The sequence below is a fragment of the Octodon degus genome, unplaced genomic scaffold (assembly GCF_000260255.1).
Source record: "Octodon degus isolate 3935 unplaced genomic scaffold, OctDeg1.0 scaffold00005, whole genome shotgun sequence".
Taxonomy (NCBI): domain Eukaryota; kingdom Metazoa; phylum Chordata; class Mammalia; order Rodentia; family Octodontidae; genus Octodon; species Octodon degus.
Window position 1 is genome coordinate 26,830,742 of NW_004524581.1, and position 22,119 is coordinate 26,852,860.

At 54.7% G+C, this 22,119-nt stretch overlaps 1 protein-coding gene across 2 annotated transcripts in view; it reads right to left on the reverse strand.

Annotated features, from left to right (window-relative positions):
• Positions 1–4,646: 4,646 nt before the first annotated feature.
• The window catches only part of Mdga1 (MAM domain containing glycosylphosphatidylinositol anchor 1), a 47,496-nt gene continuing 30,023 nt past the window's right edge, over positions 4,647–22,119 (reverse strand). The window contains exons 4-17 of one of the 2 annotated variants that reach the window (XM_004624181.3): positions 21,715–21,911; positions 20,836–20,968; positions 20,354–20,623; positions 17,922–18,251; positions 14,322–14,618; positions 13,430–13,717; positions 11,772–11,923; positions 10,845–11,022; positions 10,574–10,597; positions 9,583–9,735; positions 9,153–9,287; positions 5,884–6,014; positions 5,593–5,701; positions 4,647–4,944 (exon numbers count right to left, since the gene is read on the reverse strand). In XM_004624181.3, the coding sequence (XP_004624238.1) occupies positions 4,853–4,944; positions 5,593–5,701; positions 5,884–6,014; positions 9,153–9,287; positions 9,583–9,735; positions 10,574–10,597; positions 10,845–11,022; positions 11,772–11,923; positions 13,430–13,717; positions 14,322–14,618; positions 17,922–18,251; positions 20,354–20,623; positions 20,836–20,968; positions 21,715–21,911 (2,489 nt within the window). In that variant the 3' untranslated portion in view covers positions 4,647–4,852. Of the gene's footprint in view, positions 4,945–5,592; positions 5,702–5,883; positions 6,015–6,878; positions 7,045–9,152; positions 9,288–9,582; positions 9,736–10,573; positions 10,598–10,844; positions 11,023–11,771; positions 11,924–13,429; positions 13,718–14,321; positions 14,619–17,921; positions 18,252–20,353; positions 20,624–20,835; positions 20,969–21,714; positions 21,912–22,119 lie in introns of those variants that run through there. The other variant, XM_023722492.1, reaches the window with a different exon arrangement.

Here is a 22,119-nt window from a genome sequence, read left to right on the forward strand (position 1 = left end):
GTGGTCCCTGTGCTTTAGCCAAGCTTGTTCCAAGTAGGTGCTTTAGACCACTGAGCCATCTCGCCAGCCCCCCAACATTCATTTTCTTCCACAGCCCTAATTATATTCATCATTACATAGTTTAGGGTGCAATTCTTGGCTCCATGTCTATCTCTCCCAGTAAACAGGATGCTCTGTGGGGGCAGTTATGTGCTTGGTATTTGGGGATGAACAAATTGGTGAGGACACGGAGCTCCTCGGAGGCTAACAGGGACACAGGGCCGTGTTTTCCAGGCCACCGAGCAGGATGTGTGGATGACGGGTGCTAAAGAGACGAAAGAGCTCCAGCCCTGCCCTCACCCCTGCCCGTCCACCTGCCCCCCTCTCCTGCCCAGCCCCCCCACCCCCACAGCCTGACTCTGTGTACTAGAACACTGCAGCTTTATTGATTGAAACAACCGCGTCCGCAACTAGAGGTTACATGTGGGGACTTGGGGTTGAGAGAGGGCTGGGGGATGGGGAAGACAGAGGCTTGGGGTGGAGACAGAGCAGGGCAAAGGTGTGAGGACAGGGTCGCGTGACTAAAAAATGACCCCGTTGTATTTCACCTGTGAATAAGGGGTCTCCTGTTGTGCTTTTACCCTGGTGCAAGGGTGAGCTGGTGGGGAGGTCAGACGTGTGAGCCTGGGTGTGGGGGCTTCTGGCTTTTCTCCCAAGTCTTTGAGGCCTCCGTGTGGGAACAGTTCCCTTCTCTCCTGTCCCTTCTTGGTGAGCAGGTATCCATGGGGCAAGATGTCTGCTTAGAGCCCACTGAGCAGAAGAGCCAGCAGGGTCGGCTGAGATGGGTGATGTGGGCGGCTGGAGGAGGGCAGGAAGGTGCCAGCAGGGAGGGCATTCCCAGCAGGCCCCTGGGCAGTGGACACGGGCAACACAGGGGGAATAGTGTGGCTGGGGGAGAGGAGAGGCAAATGCTGTCTCTCTGGGTCCCGGCTTTCTCATCTGTACAATGGGGTACTGGATTAGATGTTCCCATCTAAGGTCCCATCCAGTTCTAAGGGTCAAAGTGTTCCCAGGAAAGAGTGGTCTTTCTGCACACACACACACACACACACACACACACACACACACACACACACACACAGAGTAGACACAAGACAGAGGAGGGGGCTTCCTGCCTTTGGAAACAGGAAGAGCCCCTGAACCCAGGACTCAATTTCAACCAGTGATCCTGCAGGCTCTCTTCAGGGTTGGTTCACCCCTCACAGTCCTGAGGACAGACTCTGGGAACTCCCTCCCCAGCTGCCTTGAGCTGTCCAGAGGAAAAAATCAAAGACCCTGCACCCTTCCCTGCAAGCCCTCCTGGTCCTTTGGGGCAAATCAAGAGTATGAGGACACGGGGATGGGCCAACTTCAGTCCCTACTTCGGGCTCTTGTACAGACAGAAGGGAAGAAACAAGAAATGAAATCTTTTTTCTCTGGGATCCTAGGACAGGTGGCAGCAGCTCCTGCAAGTGTGGGCAACGTGTGGGAGACTTCATGAGGCACCCGGGAGGAAGGGCGACCGACCAGAATTTGGGGCAGTACCTCTCCCAGGGTGGGAGCCCAGTGAGATCCACAGGAAGCCTAGTGACATCTGTACTACCTTGGAGAGAAGGACCCATAGGTATTTGGGCAGGGGACCCTAGGATCATCAGCCAGTGGTGCAACACCTTCAGGGCTGCCGGACCCAGCTGCCTGTCCCTCCCCCTCTCAACTCTTTCATTTGCACCCTGAGGAGCTGGAACTTCTGTGGCCCCTCTAGGTTCTGAGAGCCTGCACAGCAGTTTTGAGAGCACAAAGAGAAAGAGAACACACGGGAAGGACGGCCGGGCCCACCCTCAAGGGTGAAGATGGGGAGAGGGTTCTGGAGGAGGAGGCTTGGTCTTGAGTTCTGCAACCCCAGGTGCCATGCAACCAAGGTCCCCCATCAGCTGCTACTCAGCACCTGGTCCCAGGACCCCCTTTTCCTCCAGACACTAACCTGGAGGGGAGGTGGGAGGAGGGCCCCCAATAACATAAGGGCTGACCCCAGACTCTCTTTTAAGGCCACAATGTGCCTCAGTCACCCTAATCCAGAGGGCGAGGCTGCCACTGGGGAGAGGCACCAGATCCCAGGGGCCAGGGGTGCTCACGGGCCACTGACCATGACGCTGACACACAGACACTTGCCCAGAGACACAGACACAGCTGTCACCCAGCGGTACACACACACGCACACACGCACAGGCACACGCATTCCTTGTGCACATATCAGCACCCACACACTCACACAGGTGGGCAGGTGCGCTGGGTCCTGCTCCTGCGCAGATTCCACGTGCACGCTACACACTCCGGCTGGCCTGAGTGGACACAAATACGAGGACCACTCCAGGACAAGCACCCTCAGCCAGGGCTGTCCTCGACAGGCAAAAGGTCCCTTCTCACCAGATGGACTGGGAACATGGGAACCCGCGTGCAGCGCAGCTCAACTGACCTGCGCTGTGCGTGTTTCCTGCGCCAGGCTCTACAGATACAGACAGAGGGCAACAGGGACGTGAGGCCCCGTGACGGAGCAGCCACCTGGGGGAGTGGGCATGGGGTGCTCCACTCATGGCTCCGGCAAGGGCCCAGAGGAAGCCCAGAGGAGCGAGGCCAGGGGACCCCACCCTACCCCGCTTGGTCCTCCCAAGCTTTCCAGTATTGCTGATGCCAGGATGTGCTTCAGTCCACTCGGATCAGAACCTCTGGGCTGGGCCCCAAGCACCAGTGCTTTCTCAAAGACCTGGGGTGGCTTCGTTCTGCAGCCGGGACCAGGACCGCTGCTTTATGGAATCCGTTCCACCGGGCCGGCTGTGGTGTAGTCTCTGTACCATCCCAGGCTCTCTTATGCCAGGCATGAGCAGGAAGAGGGGGAGAGGACTTGGGAGGCTCGGAGGAGGAGCTCACAGTCTAGTTAGGGAAATAGACTCTACACAGATGGGACAATTAAGGAACAATAGCTGCAGACGCCATGGATGTGTGCGCTGGGAACCTGGAGTGCCTCGCTTCACATTCATCCTGGGATGGGCCAGGGAGGCAGCCATGCTGGCCAGGTGTCGGGAGGCCCCACAGCAGCCTGGCCTGGCGGCCTGCCAGCTGTTGGCAACGAAGATAACACAGACCTGGCAGAGCAGGGTGCTGGGCAGTGTTTGCCTTGGTTCCCTGCCTGCCTCCTGGCCTGGCAGCGCTGCCGGGGTTCCAGGCCTCTCTAGTTGTTCCCACCATGTGCTCCAGCAGTACCCTGCGACATTCCACCAAGGGTGTTTGCATTCAACAGGGTCATCTGTAAGTACCCTGTCACCCACAAGAGAGGAGAGGTGCAACTGCAGGGTGTGGAAGGCAGCCTGAGACCACAGAATAGGGCTGGATGTGGTCCCCTCAGCCACAGTCCACGAACACACACCCCACTTGTGAAGGTGGACGTGTTTGCTTACGCTCAGATTCACACTCACACAGACAGTAGAGACCTAGCCTTACAGATACACTTAAATGAGCACACAGACCTTTATCTACCCACACTCCTGCTCAGAGATGCACTCGCGGTGGTATGTAGACACAGCCGGACACCTACAGGCACACACGCAAATGCACACATTCATGTGCGTGCACGCGCGCGCGCACACACACACACGCACGCAGACTCATTATGGAGGGACTGGGGCTCCTCTGCTGTGGACGGCAGGAGGGCTGCCAAGGGCTGGTACTAAGCAGGTGGGCTCTAGATTCCCTGTCCAGGGCCCAGGGACAAGGGTCCTTTCATAGCTCCAGGGAACATGGGGACTGTTACGGCCTCATCCACCATCCCCAGCCCTACATACCCCCACCCCACTCCTTCACTGACCCTGGGGGAGGTGGGAACGGCCACCAGCCAGTACTCCACCCTCCCTTACCACCATCCAAAGCACCCAGTTATGCCAAGCAGATAAAAAATGGAGGTTCCACTCCCAACTCCTGTGTGGGGGCACAAAATCACAGAAGCAGACTTCTTGGCCCCTCTTCAAGTCAAGCTTCACCCCAGAAAACAGCCTGTCTGCCACGCCTGGCCTTCTGAGGCCAGCATGGGAATGAGTTAGGGTGGGGACTATGCTCTTGGGAGCTCAGAGGCTGGGCTGAAGGGACGTGTCAGTCTCCGACTGCCAGGCCCACGACCCTGTGCTGGGTCCCTTCCAAAGGGCATAGTGAAGAGAATATGGTGTCCCAGAAATAGGTCAGAGGACCTGGGGTGACTGGGCTTTCCGCCACATAGCACTTGCTCTGGGAAGTTGTACGCAGCAGGTCCCTACCTTCCTTGCTGCCCACGGGTGGGACAGTCTTGGCGCACACAAGCCTCACCCGGCTCTCCTCTGCCCCCTGCCTTCCTGCTGTGCCCACTTCTGGCTCCCTTCTAGTCAGACCACTGGGCTGGAGTTCTGCCTCAAACCAGGGGGCAGGAGGAAGGTCAGAAGCACACCTCAAATGCAGCTGGGACAAGGCCAGTGCCACGCAGAGGTCCCTGGGGGTGTTGAATGCCACTCAGGCAAGTTCCCTGTCTCCACAGTAAAGGAGGTGCTGGCAGGTCGGATAGAAACTTGTGCTTTAATACATCTGTGTGTGTGAGTGTGAGTGTGTGAGTGAGCGCGCGTGTCGAACAACTGCCTCCGAGGCCTGGGTGCCGGGCCTCAGTCCTTATTCTCTGTCCTTGTTCTCGAAGGCAATGCAGGCCCCTCCCTGGCAGGCTGGCCCTGCCCCTGGGGACCCCAGCTGGCGGGGCTCAGTCTTTGGTACGACGTGGACACTTTGGTGTGCCGGGGGTGGGGCGGGGGCCACGAAGCTCTCATCATCTTTGCAATGCCAAAAGGAAGATGGCCACGGGCCCCCAGAGCTGCAGGCTGGACTGGCGGGGGGCTCTGCTGCCCGGCATCACCACCACTGCGGCAGGAGAGAGAGGAGACAGGCCAGGGCTGTGGTCAGCTCCAGCAGGGGTAGGGAGTAAGAAGCGTCCTCATTCCACTGTCCTGTCCTTCTGTGGGGCCCTAAAGTTAGAGCTCAGTATACACAGTTACACTCGGGAGCACAGACATGAGGTGAGTGGCGTAAGGGCTGACTCAGCCTGTCAGACGTGCTGCTCACAGACGCGGAGCAATTTTCCTCCTCAGTGGGGCTCAGTTTCCTCATCTGTGAAATGGGTCTAAGAGCATAAGCTACCCAGAGGGCTGTGGTGGGGATCAGGTGAAGCATGCAGGCATGGTTTTCGTACCTTGCCTAGTACATGGTAATCACTCAGTCAACCTGAGCTGTTAGCACTGGAATTGTCTGGCCTCAAGAAGGCACAAGCCCATATCTGGAGCCACAGAGCGTTACTGAGGCATGGCCTGAGAAGGTGTCTCAGACTGTGAATGACTCAGTAATCCTCGGGGGGGGGGGGGGTTTCTCACTGTTCTCTGGGTGCTCCATCCCTGGCTCAGGGTGGCCTGAGTGGATACTGTAGGACCACATGCAGCTCCCACCCCCCAACAGCCCAATGACCTCCCCCACAGCGCCTAGAGACCCAGCCCCTCCCCGCTTCCTGTTTGGCACCTTTATTGGGATCCATCTGCTTCCGGGGACACTCTCCCTTCTTCAGCGTGACATCATCTATGGCAATGTCCCCCAGGTATCCTGAGCCTCTAATCCCCTCAAAAATAATCTGGGGTGAGGTCAGGGAGTGGGAGGGACAGGAGTCAGTGAGGTTCTGCCAGGCACACCGACCCTCACCTCCACCCTAGCCCCTTAATCTGCCAGATGCCCCCCACGCCCTAAAGCAGTGCAAGGCCCCCTGGAAGTGCTTCCTGGCAGGGCATCCACCCCAGCCTGGGTCCAGCGTCTCACCTGGAAGGGCCCACTGGGGTTGATGGGCACATGGGCCTGCTGCCACACGCTGCTCTTGTTACCGCTGAGGGACCAGGCATGCTGGTCCAGAACCCCTTTATTCCGGGACCGCACCAGGAGGTTGAGGGAGCCTGTGGTGTATGATAAAAGGGGACCGTGAAGTCCACAAGGGCACCCTTCCTTTCCCGCCTGTACCAAGCCCTCCTCCTCCCTAGGCCCCATAGAACCACCATGTTGGTTTTTTTTGTTTTTGGCGGAACCAGGGATTGAACTCAGACCCTTGCATTTGCCAGGGAAGCGCTTATTCCACTGAGCCATCTCCCTGGCCCCAGAACCACCATGTTGGATGGAATCATCTTGGTTTATCCGGATGGCTTGCAAGCTTCCCTTCATTTCTGTCCTTCCTTGCTAATCAGCCAAGCCAACCACCCTGAAATACATCCCTTCTTCCCCTGTGGCCAGGGAAGCTATCCCGGGCAGTGGGAGCTACATCTCCACCACAGGAGCGGTCCCACAGAGCCAAGACACACTCCTGCTGTGTGCGATTTCTAAGAAAAGCGAAATGAAGGCACAGTATCAGTCCATGTGCTACACAGCTATAGTAAAGTAGCAAGTGTGAGATCTGGGGGGCATTAGCCTGGGGGTGCTGAGTCCATCTGCCCACAGCCACAGGGATCTGGAGTTTTAGGGGTGCGAGAGGCACTAGAGGATGAGAAGGGGGTCCCAGCCTCAGTAAGAGCACAGAGAAAATGTCATTGTCCCCTCCCCTCCCTGTCTCTTCCTGCCTACCGTGAGCCTCCAGGGACATGAAAGACCTGGCTTTGAGGGAAAGGAAATCAATCTCAGACAGTAGCTGGCATTTCCGTGGCGCTGCCCACAGACAAAGCCACACCATCTGTGACACCAGATAGAAAGACCCCTTGTGGGGGAGAGCCACCAAATGCTACCTGCCGGGGATGGAAGCAGTTGGCCGGGACCAAGAAGAGCTGACAAGATGCAAGGTTTGGGGACAGCTGGTGCCCAGGGCTGCCAGGCAGGGTGGGAGGAGTGGAGACAGCACCAAATGCCCCTCCCAGCATCAGAGCCGGGCCATGGGCACCCTGAAGGCAGTGGGGACGCCTTGCCAGTGGATGACCCCTTGAGCCAAGTCGCAGTCAGCACCTAGTAGAGCAGCACAAGCCAACATTTTTTGGGGTCCTTACTGGTCCCCAAAGGACTGCTTGCTCCCTCCTCCCACTCAAGGGTCTGCCGTGACCCCCACAGCGCCAGAGAATTCGCTCACTACCTTCCTGCCCATCTTCTCACCACTTCCAAAGCTGCTTGACAGTGCAAACTGCTGTGTGCTAAAACCTTCTCCCCAAGCTCAGCCCTTGCCCTCTGTGTGTGATGCTCTCCCTGCCATTCCTCCTGCAGAATCCTTCGTCCTCAAGGCCCCTCTGAAATGCCACCTCCTCCAGGAAGTGCTCCTAGGCTTGCACTGGGAGCCCAAGATCCTCTTCAGGAATTCTGAGGCTTAAACTGCAGCCCCGCACCCTGTCCTGGGAGTGTCCAGAGTGCTCAGAGAGCACTCTGTCCTGGGGCGGGTGAGTCACAGCTTAGGCTGGCTGGTTCCCACCTTGCTCCTTAAGGGAACATCTGGCTCACATGCCTGTCAGCTCTTACCAATTAAATGCTGAGCAAAGAGATTCTTATAATTATCCTCAAGGACTTTCACTGTTGGTTCATTCATTCAACTAACTGAGCACCATTATGTGCCAGGCACATTATATTCCAAGCACTAGAGCGAGACAATGACTCCTGCCCTCACGGTGCTTACCCTCCAGCGGCGTTAAGCAATGCTGGGAAAAGGACGGTGACTATTTTAGATAGGAGGGTCTAGAACCTCTCTCAGGAGACTCGAGTGGAGGGAGAACATGACATTCCCAGCTGGGGAAACACCATGAGCAAAGGCCTCTGAGGCAGGAATTGCCTCGAATATTTAAAGAAAAGCAAAGAGACCAGTGTTCCAGAGCAGGTGAGGTCAGAGAAGTAGGCAGGGGTGGAATGAGGAGGTGAGATTTCAGAGTGTCCCGAGCAGGAGGTAACACGATCGGATCCGGGGCAGGGTCTGGCCACTACACCCCTGCTGAGAAGCTCTGCCCCAAGGCGGAGGATGATGCTAGCCACCCCTCCAGGTAGCCCACTCCTTTGCTGGGCAAATCTGATGCTTTCGGACTCTTTGTTGGATGAATTCAAATCTGTCTTCCACAATTTTCTAGTGAGTAGTGTTTGCTCTTCTACTGGGGAACCCAAAGCAAGGTTGGTCTGTCACTCAGGCTGTCCCCTTGGGCTTTTCTGTTTCCCAGCTCATGAGGCCAGGTCTCCCTCCCTGTCCTCAGCAGTGAGGAGAAAACAAAGAGCTCTTCTGTGGGCTGATTAGGAATGGCCACCAGGACTGCGGACAATTCAGAGGGAGGGAAGAGTGTGTTTAAGAGGGGCAAAGAGTATTCTTGGAAACAGCCTACTGGCTGTCCCTGTGTGGTTGCTCTAGATGGCAGGAGCTTTGTTCGTACCCTTTGGCCCATGGGAAGATTCTTACCTGTCCCATAAGTAAGTAAACAAACATACATTTCCAATCATTGCCACTTCCTCAGCACTCTCCTATGACCACACCCCGACTTGGCAGGTCTACTGTTACCAGCCATCTTAGCCCTTGTCCTTGGGATCCCCAGTGGGAACAATGCCCATCTGATGCCATGAGTGTTGGACATCGGTCTCTTCCACATAGCTGTAGGTACCAAGAGGCCAGAAGACACTGTGAAGGTTCCTGTGGAAGGTTCCTGCACCACAGCACCTGTACCTGGCACCGGGCAGAAGCTGGGGAAGGGATGGCTGCAGTGGTAGGCTCCTGGATCAAGGGACACTCCTCCCATGTCATCTCTCCCCAAGGGGCAGTCCTTACGCTCTGCCACACCCTTCAGAAGCAAGACTTCCTCGAATGGCTGGTGAGGAAGAATCCTTCCTGTCCTGCATGTAGGATTCAGGGAAGTCCGAGAAACCTGGGCCATGGTGCTCTATGGTTGGGGGAAAATGCTCACAGTCCCTGAGGTGTGTTAACATCACACAGCACGCAGCAGACACTTGACACACACACACTGAACCTTCTCCACCTCTGACACAACTGCCGTCCCATCTTCTCCCCATGCCCCCTTCAAAGACCCCTGAGGTAGCCAAGGTAGGAAGCTCAGGCCTCCCGCGCCCCACCCCAGCACACACTCAGTCTCACTCACCAATGTGCTTCCCATACATATGGTAGAAAAATGAGACGCAGTAGAACTTGGCGCTGGCATTGTAGAGGGGACTCACCAACCTCGCACGGTCCCCCATCTTCCGGGGCCGGGAAGATTCGAAGAACATGTAGTATCCTGCAGGGGAGGGGAGCTGTGACCACGCCCCCACAGGCCGGTCCAACTGCCCCGTGACAGCCCGACCTTCAGCAGCTGGATCTGGGACCTGTACCGAGGCTCCCTCCTTCCCATGAAGCTCAGGCTCTGGGGGGGCTCGTGAGTGCTTGGCTCCTTCTTGGTCCCTCACCCTGGGGCTCCCCAAGGACGGGGACCAGGTCTGGGGCCCGGGCTCCCCAAGGATGGGGCCGTGTCCTCCTCAGCCTGGGGTTCTGGGGGCCCAGGCCCCTCCGGAAGCCATCCTCCATGTGCTCACCCTCAGGGGTGCCACTGACGTCCGTGGGGGGTCCGGTGTCGGGGGAGCGCTTGGGACTCTGGGTGAGGGCGTTCTGCCTCGTCCAGTCAAAGTCGTCCGTCAGGTCCTGGGTGTAGCCGCATATCTTCTCATCCTCGAAGTGGCAGGTATTACCTGCATCGACAGAGAACCAGGGAGGGGGTGGGACAAAGGCTGGGCCTTATCTGAGCAATGGGCGCAGCGTTTCAAGCCTAGAAAGATAGGTGACAGGGTCCAGGAAAAATTTGCTTCTAGAACCAGATTTCTTTGTGCCACAAACCTTTCTGACACCTAGCAAAGCTTTAAGGAGCTCATCTCAGTATAATGGTTTTAGACACATAACATGAAATGCACAGGCCCACAAAGGAAATCAATTATATTGAAATAGTTGTCCAAAAATTGTTATAATTTGTTATATAATAACTGAGCTTCTTTATTATCTAATTAAATCACAAGATTTAGTGTTAGACCTAATAACTACTGTAGTTTTGCAATACTAATGCATGTAAATGCTATTTAGAGATCCCTGCAAGAACTGGGAGGTGAAAACACTGAATTTCTCCCGATGACAGGCACAGATGCTGATTATTCTACTGTGTTTTGTAGCCTACACTCATCACTGAAAGGGAGATTAAATCTCTGATAGCGGTTAAGGGAAAATAAAGAAATAACTGTACTCTCCCCACTCATCTACCCCTTGATAGAGATCACTTGGGGTCCATAGATCACAGATTAGGGCTTGTGGATTAGCCTGGCTTTTTTTCTTTAGGGACAGTGAATATTGTCCCCAGCAACCCCTATTGTCCATCCTTTCCCCCACCCCCAACCCCCACAAATCCTTGTTGCCAACTCTCCAAGCCCTGGACTGTGGAAGTCATTTTCTCTCTGGCTATCTTGAGGTCCTTTCTTCCCATCATTTTGTCCCTAGAGGGAAGGGGACATCAAGGGGAAAGGGAGTGGAAGGAAATCTCACCTGACAGATTCGGAGAGCTGATGGCTGAGGAAGCAAGCGAGGAAACAAGTCAGCACAGAGTGTGGGGCTGTGCAGAGGGTTGGGACCCGGGGACAAGGTCCTCAGAGCCAAGCCTGGGGATCGGCAGGCCTGGCCTGAAAGGACAGCATCAGAGATGGCACGGTGGGGCACTCCGAGTTGGGCACTGTGTGCACAGGCTGGAGGGAGTATCCAGGCATAAGATGGACCCACCCTTCCCATGGCCACCACTGCTGTCACCATCGTCACCTACGCTCTGTGTAGTGGATGATGCGGGAAGCCATGTCACCAGCCCCAAAAGTGGTATAGGGCGTGAGGCGGATCTCATAGCTGTGGGGCACACGGAGATCAGTCACAATGTACTCCAGCAGCTGACCCTTCTCCACACGCCGGACAGGGATGGCTTTGACCACGGCATTGTGCTGGTTCAGCTGTGGATACAGAGTTCCCAGATGCCCAAAAGGCCAACTCATCCTCCCGAGCACCAGCCCAGACCCCTGTGTGACTTGGGTTGAGAAGTGTGGAGGAGCAGACAGACCCAAGGCCTAGAACAGCAGGCCCTCAGGGTCCCTCATCTGTGATAGGGGACAATCACACCTTCCAGGTCCTCCTGCCCCAGCTGTCTCAATAATAAAAGTGACAGTAACACAGATTACACGGTGAATGTATGTTGGGTATCTTTCTAAGTGCTCTGCCATCATTAACTCATTTAATCCTTAAAATAATCCCATGAGGCAGATCATTAAAATTATTCCTACTTTACAGGTAAGGAAAGATAAGCTTGCTTAACCTCATACAGAGATGCATTCTTGTATGGGCAGTGTTCCCACAGTCACACCGCTACCCTCTCTCAGGCTGGGCATCACCCGAGCAGCACAGGATGTTGGCCCTGCCCTGCCGAAGCCTAGGCCCTTGATCCCGGCACAGATTCTATGTTCTGTGAGCAGCACTGGCTCCCCATGGACCCCACTGAACCTCTCCCAGTTTTCCAGCCTGTGTTGGGAGTCTGGTTCAGACACAGGTGCTGAAAGCTCCAGCTCCTGTGACTTCATCTGCCTCTGAAGAGGGGTCCATGGGTCTGAGCCCTGTCCCCACCCCATCCTCTGTCCTTGATATATGCACAATCCCCAGTCAGCTGTGCCACCCCCACTGTCCCAGGCCCTGCTTCCCCGTGGCCCACCTGGCGGACACTGAGTCTGTAGTTGAGCACAGGGTCCACAGCGTCAGGCTCCCTCTGCGTCCACTGCAGCACGTAGGAATAGTTCTTGGACAGCTTGTGGCTGCGGGTGGGGTTGGGGGTGTCGAAGTAAAACTCCGGGCTGTAGGCTTTGGCTGAGAGGGTGGGGAGTGGGCATGGGGCCATGGGGGGTGGGGGGAGTGGCAGAGACAAAGAGAGAGGAGGCGTGGGACAGGGAGACAGAGGATGGGGTAGCACAGAGAAAGGGTGCCCAGGGGACAAAGAGAAAGGGGGAGTTGTGAGAAGAGGAGATGTGGGGAGAAGAGAGGGTTTGGGGAAAATGAAGATGCAGGGAGAAGTTGGGTGGAGATGGGAGAGGGAAGGGACAAGTTCCAAGAGGCAATGGTGGTGAGAATAGAAGGAAAATACCAAGGACAAAAAGAGAAAGGAGAAATTTGGGGAGACACAGGGAGGGGGTTGGGGCAAAGACACAAAGAAGGGGCAGGGATATTGAAGAGGAAAGGAAGAGAAAATGGAGGGAGAAAGGCAGGGAGACGGGAGGTGTGGGAGAACAGGGGAGGAGGGAAGGAGGTGGGAAATGTCACAGGGCCTCTGGCCGGCAGGGCTGAATGGGAGGAGCTGCAGAGGTGGCCAGGGACCTGCAGTCCTGCCCCCAACTGCTGAAGAGTGAATGGGGATGCAGCGGCATGGGGGACAAGTAGCCTGCAGCTCTCCTTCAAGGACTCTGACATCAGTTCTGGCAGGCAGGTGGCCTTCCCCCAAACGGAGGACAAAGGAAGGCTCATTGCAGCCCAGGTAGGTGCTTTCGCCCCCTCCATGCCTAAGGGACCCCATCCATGGCCCCTCAGCCTACGGGGAAGGACTGGATGCATACTAGGGCCTGAGAGGGACTCCAGGCACCAAACAGCCTGCACATCTAGGGTGACATTCCAGAGAAGCTGTTGAAGGTCATCCTCTTTCCTTTTCTAGCTCAGCTCTGGAGGGGTTCAGCATTTACATCCTGGGGCCCAGGACTAGGGAGGAAGACCCGTCAAACTCAGTGTGGGCGGAGCTAGAGGGTTGGAAGCCCGGAGCTTGGTTGGATGAGGCTGTAAGGGGTGGAGCCTATGGTTTTCATGTGGGCGGGACCTAGACCGGATGCGGGCTGGTCTTTAAAGGGAAGGGCCTAGCCCTGGCGAAGTCTGGGTTTATGGTTGTTTTAAATAGGAAGAGAGCCAGAGGATTTGCTATTTTCTTGAATTCTCTTTTTAAAAAATAATACTAATAATAAAAAAGGAAGAGTCTGATCTATAATAGGTGGGTTAAAATAGAGGTCAAGCCAGGGAACAACTCAGCAACACAAGGCCTGCCTGGCAAGCACGAGGTCCGGAATTCAGCTCCAGTACCAAAAACAAACAAAAGCGACAGATACAGGCCTAGAGAGGGAGGGAGGGAGGGGCGTGGCCTGTGTCTGGAAGGGCAGGGCTTCAAGAGAAGGCCAAGGATCGATCAGGGCTGCATAGGCGGGTCTACTCCTGGTTTCAGCGAGCCTTGGAAAGCTAAAGGCCTCAAAGAGACAGTGCCGGCTTAGGTGAGGCCTGGCAGGCACGTGGCGGAATCTGGCTCCCCTGGTAGGTGGGGCGGACCGACGGGACACTCACCGGAGACCTGGAAGAGGCAGGTGGCGGAGCCGACATCGTTGGAGACGCTGCACTCGTAGCTGCCGCTGCTGTCGCGGGTTACGGCGTCCAGGCGCAGCTCCGCGTGATCGGAGGCCTCGGCGGCGGCGGCGGGGACAGCGGGCGGCGGCGGCAGCAGCTGCCCTTTGTAGCGCCACACTGCTGAGGCGATGCGCTGGGGGTTGCCGCGCAGGAGCGTGCAGCGCAGGAGCACAGGTCGGCCCAGCGCCTGACGCACGTCTTGGGACTCGGGCTCCACCTCGGGCGGGACTGGGGGCGGGGTGACGACGATCAGCGCGGGAGCGAGGAAGGGAGCCCGGGACGTACCCAAACAACACTTTCATGCAACAACCACGCTCACGTCTCCCCGCCATTTCCCCGAGCCAGGCTTCCCAGACTGGGCTTCTGGTGCGCCTCAAGTGGGTCTTCTCACCCTATCTAAGGAAGGGTAGTTTGACATTCGGGTTTAGAGCACTCTACAGCTACACGGATCCGGTTCAAATCCCAGCCCTGGCTCCATCTACCTGGGAGAATGGAGCAGGCAAAGGACTTAACCTCTCTGGCCTTGGGGAGAATCAGAGTCTAATCATGGTGCGGCGGCGGACACGCATGTAGTCATGTAGTGACTTAGTTTTCATCATGTTGTTATCTTCTGCCTGCACAAATCCCATTTCCACCTGTCACAATCTAGCTATTTCTTCGTTTACTGAACCCTTGAAAATGAAGTTGAGAGGGACACTTGGGGGGCGAGGGACACAGGTGTCTTACAACACAGGACTGCTAAGGTGGTGGTAGGCTTAGTAATCCTGGACCAGGATTTCTGCGGGGTGAAGAGGGGGGCCGGGCTGGGAAGCAGGTGGGTGGGCAGACTCACACTGCACGTTCAGCTGCACTTGGGCCTCTCGAGGGCGCACGTTGAAGCCGTTGTAGCGAGCTGTCTGGCAGCGGTAAGTGCCGCTCATGTCTCGGCTCACACGATCCAGCCGCAGCTTCCCGTCTGGCGTCTCCTCCAAGGACAGCCCCGAGGGCAACAGGGCGGCCTCCTTGTCCACGCGGGACCAGAGCACAGGTGGCCGGGGCTTGCCGCGCACTTCACACTGGAGCTCGGCGGGCGAGCCCTCACGCACTGTGACCACCGCCCTGCCCTTGGGCACGCTGATGGTGGGGGGCACTGGAGGACGGAGGGGGGTCAGAGAGGGGAGGGGAGTTGGACCCCCCATCCTCTATCCCAACCCCCTTTCCTGGCCTCTGACTTGGGGCTTCTCTCTCCCTCTGCCCAGACTTTCCATTGGTTCCCTCAAGTGTGTCTCTATGTAACTTATCTCGCAGTCTCCCATTTTATGGCATCCTTAGCTCAGCCTGAACTGTTCCTTCTTCCCCAAACTAAGTATTGGGTCCTCCCCTTTAGCATTTCTACTAAATCTCTCCTCTCTCAACCCCTGACTGTGCTAGCTAAAGCCTTTTGTCTCAAGAAGTGTGATCAGAGATCACACTTCTACCCCCCCCAACACCTGCCCTTCTTTCCAAAGTCATAGAACTCAGTTACTTGGCTTTTAGCTGTACAGGCAGCAACCCCAAATAAGGACTACATTTTCCAGCTTTTCAGGACCTACTGGTTACCACGTGACTAAATTCTGGCCAATGGGATACCAGGGGGAAAATAAAGGTCTGTCAAAAAGAGGCTGGGTCCCCTCTTTCCTGGTCTGTCAAAAGAGGCTGAACGTAGGCTTCCTGGACCTGAACGTAGGCTTCCTGGACCAGGTGGCTCATGCTAAAGGAAGATGGAACAGAAAATCAAAGAAGCCTCGGGCCCAGAGGACTTGGTAAAGCATAGCCATTCTACTGGCTAAAACTTCAGGCTTCACTGAACTCTTACAAGAGGTAGCAAAGGACACCACCTAGCTGGTCTAACACCCCCCACACACACACACACTCTACTCCTAGCCTATCCCACCCCAGGTCCTGGGGATCTGCCTGCTGGGCAAGTGCTTCACTTCTGAGCTACATCAGTCCTTAAGCCAATATTAATTATAATTCTTTTATTCACTGATGAACCTAATCCAACCCAACATGTTGCCCAAACCAAGAGTTATCTGAAAGCCTTCCTGCGTCCTCATCCTACTCCACACACCAAGCAAATTAATATGCCCTAGTGTATTTTATCATTAAGTAGGAAATATTTAACATTAAAATTATAAAGTTACTATTTTTAAAGAATTCTACAAGGCAAGCTAAGGCCCAGCCATCTAGTTAGCATAATTTATACACTATAAACATGTACACATTTATTGGCTTCAATTCTGCAGTTTTGTCTGGATTTTGGAGCCAGCTCACTTATTTTTCCAGGACCAAATCGTTTCTAGGGGCTCTGAGAAGCTTTCATGCCTCAGGCAGCAGATTTAGGAGCCAAATGGAGAAATAGCCCTGGGCCCCTTCCTGGTATCTAACAGGGGTTCAGCTCTCAGCCCTCCCTCCATACCCTACACGGGCTAACTCGGCTCTCCCACTCTGTGCCCTCAGGTTAAAGCTCAAAGCTTTGGCTCAGCAAACAAGGCCCTCAGGCTCTGGCCACCCCAGCCGAATCCCCCCTCCCCCCATCTTGTGTCCCAGCTGCAAGATCTACTTGTAAGGAACACTCCCTGGACACATCAATACTATTTGGGGAGTCTCTTCCTTTCTGCCAGTTGTATCCTTCCCTGGACTTGTCCCTCTGCCTGGCAAATTCCAGCACACCTTCCAGCACTTCTGTAAGCTTGCACAGGAGCCTTCCCTGACTTCCCCAGGCAGCCTGATCTTCCCCCACGCCCCCCCCCATGTCCCCACAGTGCTCTGCAGACCCCTCCTTTACCTCCCACGTCACTTTTCCAGGCTTTGTACTTCCAGGTCCTGCCCCACCCCTCCCCACCACTGGCCTCTCCCCATTCCAGGCATTGAGCTAAGGAAGGGGCTGCCTGCTGCCTCCCACACCAGGAGCCTCCTTGGCTCTTCCAGGGCTCCACACAGCATAGTTTGCAAAATGAATGTGTGGAGGCTGTGGCGTGCTGGTCCACTCTCAGAGTCCACCCCCAGCTGTCCTGCGCTCTCCAGTTGCACTGCATTTCCCCTTGGGTAGATGTCAGGGTGGGAGAGGCCTCTGAGGGTCCCTGGTCTAAGTTCTCACACAGAGAAACTGAGGCCAGAGAAATGTGAGAACAGAAACATTCATAACAGAACCCTCATGTCTGCTTCAGGTTGCAAGGACAGCTGCTCCTCAGGGTGCTGGGGCTCCAGATCTCCCAAAGGTCCCCTCCAATGTCTGGTCCTTCCCAAAGTGCAAAGCCTGCAATGGCAACTGGGAGCAGGCTCTGGAGCGGGACTGCCTGAGTCCTGATCCCAGCTCCACAGTGACTGCGATGTCACCTTGCCTAAGCTTCTCAAGCTGACTGGGCCTAAATTTCTTCATCTGTAAATTGAGAAGACAAATGACCACCCTCAAAGGTCAATCACACAACTGAACAAGAAAATATAAAACCATCAGAGCACACAGTAAAGGATAAATGCTAGCTAGGATTATTTCACTATTGTTATTTATTACTGGAATAAAGACCCAAATCCTCGCCATGGCCTGGTATGGGCTGAATTGTCCGCCCTCCAAATGAAGTCCTAACACCTAGGACCTTGGAATGTGACTGTTTGGAGAGAGGGCCTTTTAAAAGTCATTAAGGCTAAATGATGGCCCTAGAATGCTCCCTAACCCAGCAGGACTGTGTCCTTCTAAGTGGATTAATAGGCACACACAGCATAGAAGAAAGACTGCATGAAGACAGAGAAGGTGGGAGGCCTTCATCTGCCCGCCAAGCAAAGAGGCCTCAGGAGAAACCAGCCCTGCCAACACCTTGATCTCAGACTATTTGCCTCCAGAACTGGAAAGAAAACAAGTTTCTGTTGAAGCCAGCCAGCCTGTGACACCATCCTGAAAAATGAACATAGCCCACAAGGCCACACACGCTCTGGCCCCGTGAGCCCTTGGAGGTCACCCCACCCTTTTCCCAGCCACCCTCACTCCTTTCAGTTCTCCACAGGCCGATGGACACTGCTGCCTCAGTGCCTCTGTGCAGGCAGATTCCTCAGCCTACATACTCTTTCCTTTGCACTCTGTGGCCTGGCAAAATCCTGCCCCTCCCTCAATCAAGTATTTGGTCTCAAGAAACTCTTTCTAGACTCCTGTGTCCTAGCTTCCAATGATAGTTCTGTTCATGAAACAATCTGAAAAATCTTTACCTTCCTGCTATGTTCAAGGAGGGCAGAGCCTATTTTTCCCACTGCTCTGTTCCAGGGCCTGCCCTGGTGCCTAGTACTTACTAGGGGCACAAGAAATGTGTACAGCCTGGACAGATGTCGTCGCTGGCTGCCCTCCTCTAAGCTGCTGCCCCACACCCTCCCTCGGGGCCTCCCTGGCTCCCCACATCTTCCTGATGCCCCTCCAGCTGCCCACCTGTCTCAGAGGAGATGTTGACCTCGACGCTGAGGTCAGACACCGGTGCCCCTGGGAAGGAAGCCACACACAGGTAGGTGCCATAGTCACTGAAATGCAGGTCAATGAGCTCCAGGCTGCTGGTGACGGCAGGCAGCTCAGGGTCGTTGCGGGTCACCAACAGCCGCTTGGACATGCGCGCCGGCTTCCCATTCTTGAACCACTGGTAGGTGACCTTTTCTTGGGGTACAGCATCCACGTGACAGGACAGCTTCAGGTCCTGGCCCAGCTGTATGTTCTCACTCTCTTTGATCACATCTGGGGTGATCTGGAAGGTGGCGTTCTTCATCGCTATGGGGGGAAGGAGAAGGAAGGGTGCTGAGGCTAGCCCAAAGCCTGGGGTCCCTGTCCTACCCACAGCAGCCCAGCTTGTCCCCTCAGACTGGCCCTCCTAGAGGTCAGGGACTGCAACCTGCTGCAAGAGGCCATTCCTTTCTTCTGCGTGGAAACCCTTCTATGTGATCATGGGTTTTTAAAGCTCATTAGAGGAAAATGAGTTTAATAATAATGCTAGCGGTGGAGGGGGTGAACCTACAATACCCATCCCAACTCAGTCTTTGAGGGGAGAGCTGTATTGACCCTATTTGACCAAGGAGAGAACCAGGCTCAGAACTGTCTTTGCACATCTCCTCCCCAAGCATTCTTGAGAGCTGTTTTGTTTTGTTATTAGGAATTAAATTCAGGGGCCGGGGAGATAGCTCAGTAGAATAAGCAGTTGCTTGGCAAGCGCAAGGCCCTGAGTTCAATCCCCGCTTCCGGAAAAACAAAAAAAACAAACAAACAAAAAAAAAAAAAACGAATTAAACTCAGGACCTTGCACTTGCCAGGCAGGCACTTATGCTGCTGAGCTAACTCCCTGGCTCCTTCCCCAGGCACTCTTGACCACTACACACTGTTTTGTGTGAAACCTCAAATACCACTTTGCATCAGCATACAATAATGATCCTGGGCTGGCCAGCTAGCTCAACAAACTAAAGCACCTGCTTAGGTAGAGCGCAGCAACCAGGGTTCAATCCCTGGGCATGCAGTGCTGGCCCCACTCCCAGGGGGTGCTGAGACCGTGATTGAGACTGGGTGTGGTGGTGCGCACCTATAATCCCAGCACTTGGGAGGCTGAAAACAGGAGGATCACTATGAGTCCAATCTACTCATCTACGTAGTGAGACCCTAAATACCCTGTAGACCCTGTACCAAATACATTTAAGAAAAAAAAATCCAATCTATAAACCGCAACTAAAAGAAATTGAAAGGCCATTCGTCCATTTTTCTATGTGCTGTTTGAGTCTTTGCAAAAAGTTTGAGTTGTTTTTATAATCAAAGACAATGCAATTGTCTTATATGCAATTACATACACATACAGTTTAGAAAGCAAAGGGGCTATCCTTTTTTAAAAAAAACGAATCTCATTCGAAGTAAGCCAGAGACTGGAGTTCTTAATAGGTTGAGTGCTAATTGGCTGGGAAACCAGCACAACAGCCACAAATTAGGATGGGTTGAGGAAAGAAGCTGTCGGGTCATGCTAAGAGGTGACCGAAGTACCAACCCAGGTTTTAAAGGCCAAATAGAATCAGGTGGAGAAAAATAAGCTGCTGCTGGGGAAAATCCCATAAAAGGAAAAGTAGTCATCAGATAGCCACAATCGAGTTACGTTCTTTCTCAAATCTAAGTAGAAAGTCAGCAAGAGCTGGCTTCTTTCTGTGAGGAGAGTCAGAGAGAGACTGCAAGGTCAGAAACACGTGAACAAAGAGAAAGAGAGTTCATGTCCTCGCAGACTCCACTCGGGCTGCAACTGTATTTTGCTTTCGGTGAAAGAGCTGGGAATAAGCCGGATCTTAAAAACAAAAAGACCTAACGCTACACTCGCAAAACAACTGTAAGTTTTCTCCTTCAACCAGAGTAGCAAAAAACCCGAGATCATAATGAGCAGCTCACAGGAACCACCAAGGCTGGGGCTTAACAAGGAAAGGGTTTGTACTGTTCTCCAAGTTTCGGATCATTTTCACATTCAGTAATGATCTTCCGATTCACTGAAACACTTAACGCTTTGCTACTAAAGATTTACATAGCAGGTCTGTAGATGTGCGGTTTTTCACTTGAATTCAGTTAGTCACGTAGAAACCACTGTACAGAGAGAAAGCCAAGGGGATTTTTTCTTAAAGCCTAGTATCCATCCACTGTAGCTTCTCTGCAACATCAGTTTCCTGTTCTAAAAATAAAGAAGTATAGCTAATCAATACCGATCCTTCCCGCTTCTTGCACTGCCAAGGTTATATTTAGAAATGTAAATTATTTCATGCCTCCTCAACCTCTCCCACCACCAGCACAGGAGGAGGCAGACCCCATTCCCTGATAGCCCCGGAGACGTCCCTCCCAGCCCTCCTGAGGCCACATACATCGCACTAGCAGGTTGACGGTCTTCTTCGCGGGGTTGCCCACATTGTTGGTGGCTGTACAATTGTAGTAGCCGGAGTCCCGGGCCTGCACCGAAGGAATGCCAAGGGTGCCACCCTGGGCCAGAGCACCCAAGGGTAGTGGGCCAGGCCCGTGGGACCACTGCAGCTGGGGCAGGGGATCGCCACCTGTCAGCAGACACTGCACGGTCACGTTCTCCCCAGGATTCACCACCAGAGTCTCGTTCACAGACAGCTTCAGGGCCGGTGGTGCTAGGAAGACAGAGAGGTGGGGTCTCAGAGGGCAGTGGAGGTCAGAAGAGGAGGAGACAAGGGGAAACCAGCGGGCCTGGGAAATCAAGGGGCTCTGAGAAGCCCTGGGGGAGATAAGAGAGAAGAAGGGAGCAGCTGGGGGGCCACACATACCAGTAGGGCACCATCTCCCCCCTACTGGGTGGGCAAGGGGTGTGCTGGGCAGCCTGTACCTGTGGTGTTGGTGAGCCGGAAGGTGATGGCCTTGTCTGGGATGCCGCACACGTTGCGTACAGACACCTGACAGGTGTAGCTGGCGTAGTCTTGGGGACGCAGGTTCTTCAGTTTCAGGACCTTGGTCTCCCCCTGGGCAGCAGTGGACCACTAGAGTGAGGACCCTGCTAGAGTCTCCAGGGGTCCCCCCCACCTATTCACCCCATACCACCACATTCCTGTTCAAATTCCTATTTTCCCAACTCACACACATGCCATGTACTGCCCACCCTGGGCCTGGAGGGATCCACCAGGTCACACTCCACTACCCTCGGCACTGCCTCCTCATAGGCAACTTCAGGTCTGAGGTTGCTCTGGTGGACATTGGCCAGGCCTCAGTTTACCCACTGAAGGGAAAAGGACGGAAACCTATTGTCCCATGCTGACAAGTCAGTGGGCCACAGGCCACACAGAGGACTCTGACAGCCACCTACAAAGGCCCTCCGTGGCAGGATGGCTGCACCGTGTCCTGGGACTGCCGTGAGCCCAAAAAAGGGGAGGGTCCCTCCTGCCCCCAACTCCTGCAGTGCCTGTCCACAGGGTTTCCAATACTCAATCTGTCAGCAGCAGACAGGTCAAGCTGCTGTTGCTGGGGGATCTTTTCCTAAGTAGCAATGACCCTGGAGAACATGGTGCCTTGGGGCTCTCCTGTGCCTGTCACTGCTTTCTGACCTTTCTGCCCTGACGTTTTCAGCCCCAGGTTGCCTGAGCTCTGCTTAGAATTTGTGCTTGTGACACAAAAACTGAGCTGCTGGGAGTCTAAGTCCCCAGAATTCCAGCTTGCACAGTCTCAGCCCCACAGCTGCTCTCTTCTGGGGGAGCCAGCTGCCCGTCCTGACCTGGGTGTAAAGGGGCTCGTAGATGTCAACACCATTGTCCTGGCTGTGGGACAGGGTGTCGGAGCCCCGCTTCCAGATGAAGCGGGCGGGTGGGTTGGAGTTGACCGTGCAGCGCAGGAACACCGTCTTCTCCTGGTAGAAGTTGCCTCGCACGTCGCTCACTGTCTGGTGCACCGTCAGCACCGGCTCGTCCAGGTCTGCAAGGCATAGCCTCAGTGGAGTCAGGATGGGCAGCGCCCGAGTCAGAGGGGGTCTTGTTCCTGGCAGCCCTCAGGAACACTGTAACCCACCCGAGTCCCTCTTTCTCTGGGCCTCAGTTTCTCCCCAGGTAATTTACACTAGGTTGGTGGTTTTGGACTCTGTGTAACAGAATCACAGGGGGACTCACACTCATTCATGCTCTCT